Source organism: Nansenia antarctica (genome assembly GCF_963989245.1).
Source record: "Nansenia antarctica genome assembly, chromosome: 13".
Taxonomy (NCBI): Eukaryota; Metazoa; Chordata; class Actinopteri; order Argentiniformes; family Microstomatidae; genus Nansenia; species Nansenia antarctica.
This window is the reverse complement of record NC_137683.1, coordinates 22,626,148-22,628,647: the sequence shown is the minus strand read 5'-3', so window position 1 is coordinate 22,628,647 and position 2,500 is coordinate 22,626,148. Positions and strand designations below refer to the sequence as shown.

At 55.6% G+C, this 2,500-nt stretch overlaps 1 protein-coding gene across 1 annotated transcript in view; it reads right to left on the bottom strand.

Annotated features, from left to right (window-relative positions):
• epb41l3a (erythrocyte membrane protein band 4.1-like 3a) overlaps nucleotides 1-2,500 on the bottom strand; it is a gene marked incomplete at its 3' end in the record, with an annotated part of 45,374 nt that overhangs the window by 9,103 nt on the left and 33,771 nt on the right. The window contains exons 18-19 of the mRNA XM_080544110.1: nucleotides 1,816-2,355; nucleotides 1,534-1,611 (exon numbers count right to left, since the gene is read on the bottom strand). Of these exons, the coding sequence (XP_080400236.1) occupies nucleotides 1,534-1,611; nucleotides 1,816-2,355 (618 nt within the window). The remainder of the gene's footprint in view (nucleotides 1-1,533; nucleotides 1,612-1,815; nucleotides 2,356-2,500) is intronic.

The window sequence follows — 2,500 nt, the reverse complement described above, 5'->3', positions numbered from 1 at the left end:
CACACACACACGCACACACACACACACAAAGAAAGGAGAGACAGGCAGGCGTTTGACACAGTGCCCAGACAACAAGCTCAGGAGGACAGGGGGATGGGGGTGTGGGAGGGGATTATTCATAAGAGCGTTGAGTAGAACACTTCTTAAGGTGGGTCATGCCAATAGGAGAGGATCTGTGTGTTTCAGAAGATTGGCTTTTTGGACAGACATATAAAGACTAGCTTCTAACAATACCAACAAAAAAAAGGTGGATTTTTTCTTTCTGTCATTAAGACGTTCAACAGATTCATCCCACTATTTTGATCTATGTAGGTATCCTACTGATACACAATTCAGCAAGGTACTTCCAATGTTGACCGTGCATATACAGTGTATAGAAACATGAACCTGCTGCCTGTCAATCAGTAACTAGAGGTGTTATCAACAGAACCTCTAGAGAGAGAGAGAGAGAGACAGAGAGAGAGAAAGACAGATACAGAGAGAGAAAGACAGATACAGAGAGAGATAGAGAGAGAAACAGAGAGAGAGAAAGACAGATACAGAGAGAGAGAGAGAGAGAGATTGTAATGAGATTGTTATGGCCAGTACCTCTACAGTACCAGACGTATTCAAGTACCTTGACCCCACTGGGGAGGCTCACAGACTTTTATCTGCGAAAGAACCTCAGGCACAAAGGCAAGAGATGAATCATTGTGTGGAAGACTGTCTCCTCTTATGAATAGAGCCCCGTATGACATCTCCTCTTAGATCAAGCAGAATAAAGTTCACAGAGCAGAAAAACAAGAGGGAGCTTAAAATAAAGAAGGAGAAAGGGCTGAAGTGAAGCACTGGCATACACACACACACACACACGGTGTGCACACACGCACACACACGTGTGCACGCACGCACACACGCACACACATACACACACACACACACACACACACACACACACTCACACACACACGCACACACACACACACACACACGCAGTCCAGCACACCGTTCCGCAGCCACAGCGGGGGGCTTTCGTTATGTGCGTCTGGCAGCACGGGGGCCAGCAGCTTAAAAACTAAAATAGACGCTTTTTAATTGACGTTAATCCAAATGAAAGGGAGAAAAAACAACAAATGGCCCATGGAGCAGCGAGCAGCGAGTTTGGCTCGGGAAGCAGTGAGCGACACCAAATACCGCCGTAAAGAGGATTTGTGTCCAAATGACAGAACAGAACAGAAACCAGCAAACCATAGAAGAAGAGAGACTCCAAAAGCAACCATGAGAAACATTCAGTGGTGGTTGTTTTTTAGTGCGATGAACAGTGGTGGTGGTGGTGGTGGTGGAGGCTCTGGCCTTTAGTAGCGGTGGAGGAGACCAGGCAGGCAGGGAGGCTGGCTGGGGAGGACAGAGGAGGTGGTGAGAGGAGGGAGAGGAGGAGGGAGAGGAGGAGGGTTGAGGCTTATCGCGGGGGGGGGGGGGTGGGGGGGGTGGAGGGGGGTGAGGGGAGGAGGAGGAGGGTCATATCCATGCTGGCGTGGGGTGGGCGTGGCCTACCACTCTGACCCCGGGCGAGGTTTTGGTGAGGTATGCCCCCCCGGGCCCCGGGCTCAGACGCAGGTCGGCCATGGGAGACTTGGCCAAGGGGGAGCGGGGGGAGAGGAGAGGGGTGCCGGGGGGGAGGAGAGGGCTGAGGGAGGAAGAGGAGGAGGACGACGCGTTCGTTCCCAGGAGCCTGACGTCGAGCCTCCTCCCGCCCTGGCTGGCGGAGCCCGCCTCCTCGCCGCCGCCGCCGCCGGCCCCCCTGGTCCTCCCCGTGGTGGGGGAGGGGGTCTTCGCCTCCCTGATGGTGATCATGGGTCCCCCCCCCGGGGGCGGCACCGTCTCGTCGTCGTACTCCGCCGACACCGGGATGATCTTGACTGTGTGCGAGGACTGCTCCGCCCCTCTCTTCAGCTCCCTGGCGAAGGTGGTCGGCGGGGCGACGAACGTGGTGGTGGTCGTGGTCGTGGTCGGAGCCGCCGCCGCGTCCTCCCTCCCTCCTCCCCCGCCGCCTCCGTCTTTGGTCCGCGTCGTCATGGTGACGATCTTGCCGGACGTGGTGTCGTAGGACTTCCCCAGCGTGTAGGTCTTCTCCCTCATCATCATCATCGTCTCCTCGCTCCTGGAGGCCGCCGCCGCTGTCTCGCCGCCGAGGAAGTTCTCGCGAGGTTTCAACTCTTCGCCGCCGCTGAGGAAGTCCTCCTTGTCGCCGTCGACGTCCAGCGAGCTTTCGGCCGACGCGTTTGCGAACGCCGCGACTTTGTAGCTGTAGACAATGTTTTTCTTTTCTGCTACCTTAGGAGGGACTTTGCTTACTATTACCCACCCGTCAGAGTCCTACGTACAGGATACAAACACCGGGGGGGTTAGCTGGGGGGGGTTAGCCTGTTAGCTAACAGTGGTGGTCATGGCAGGCCCCCCCCCCCCAGACAGGACCATGTCTTAAGGAAGGGAGCAACATCATACCTGCTTGTGACTGTAA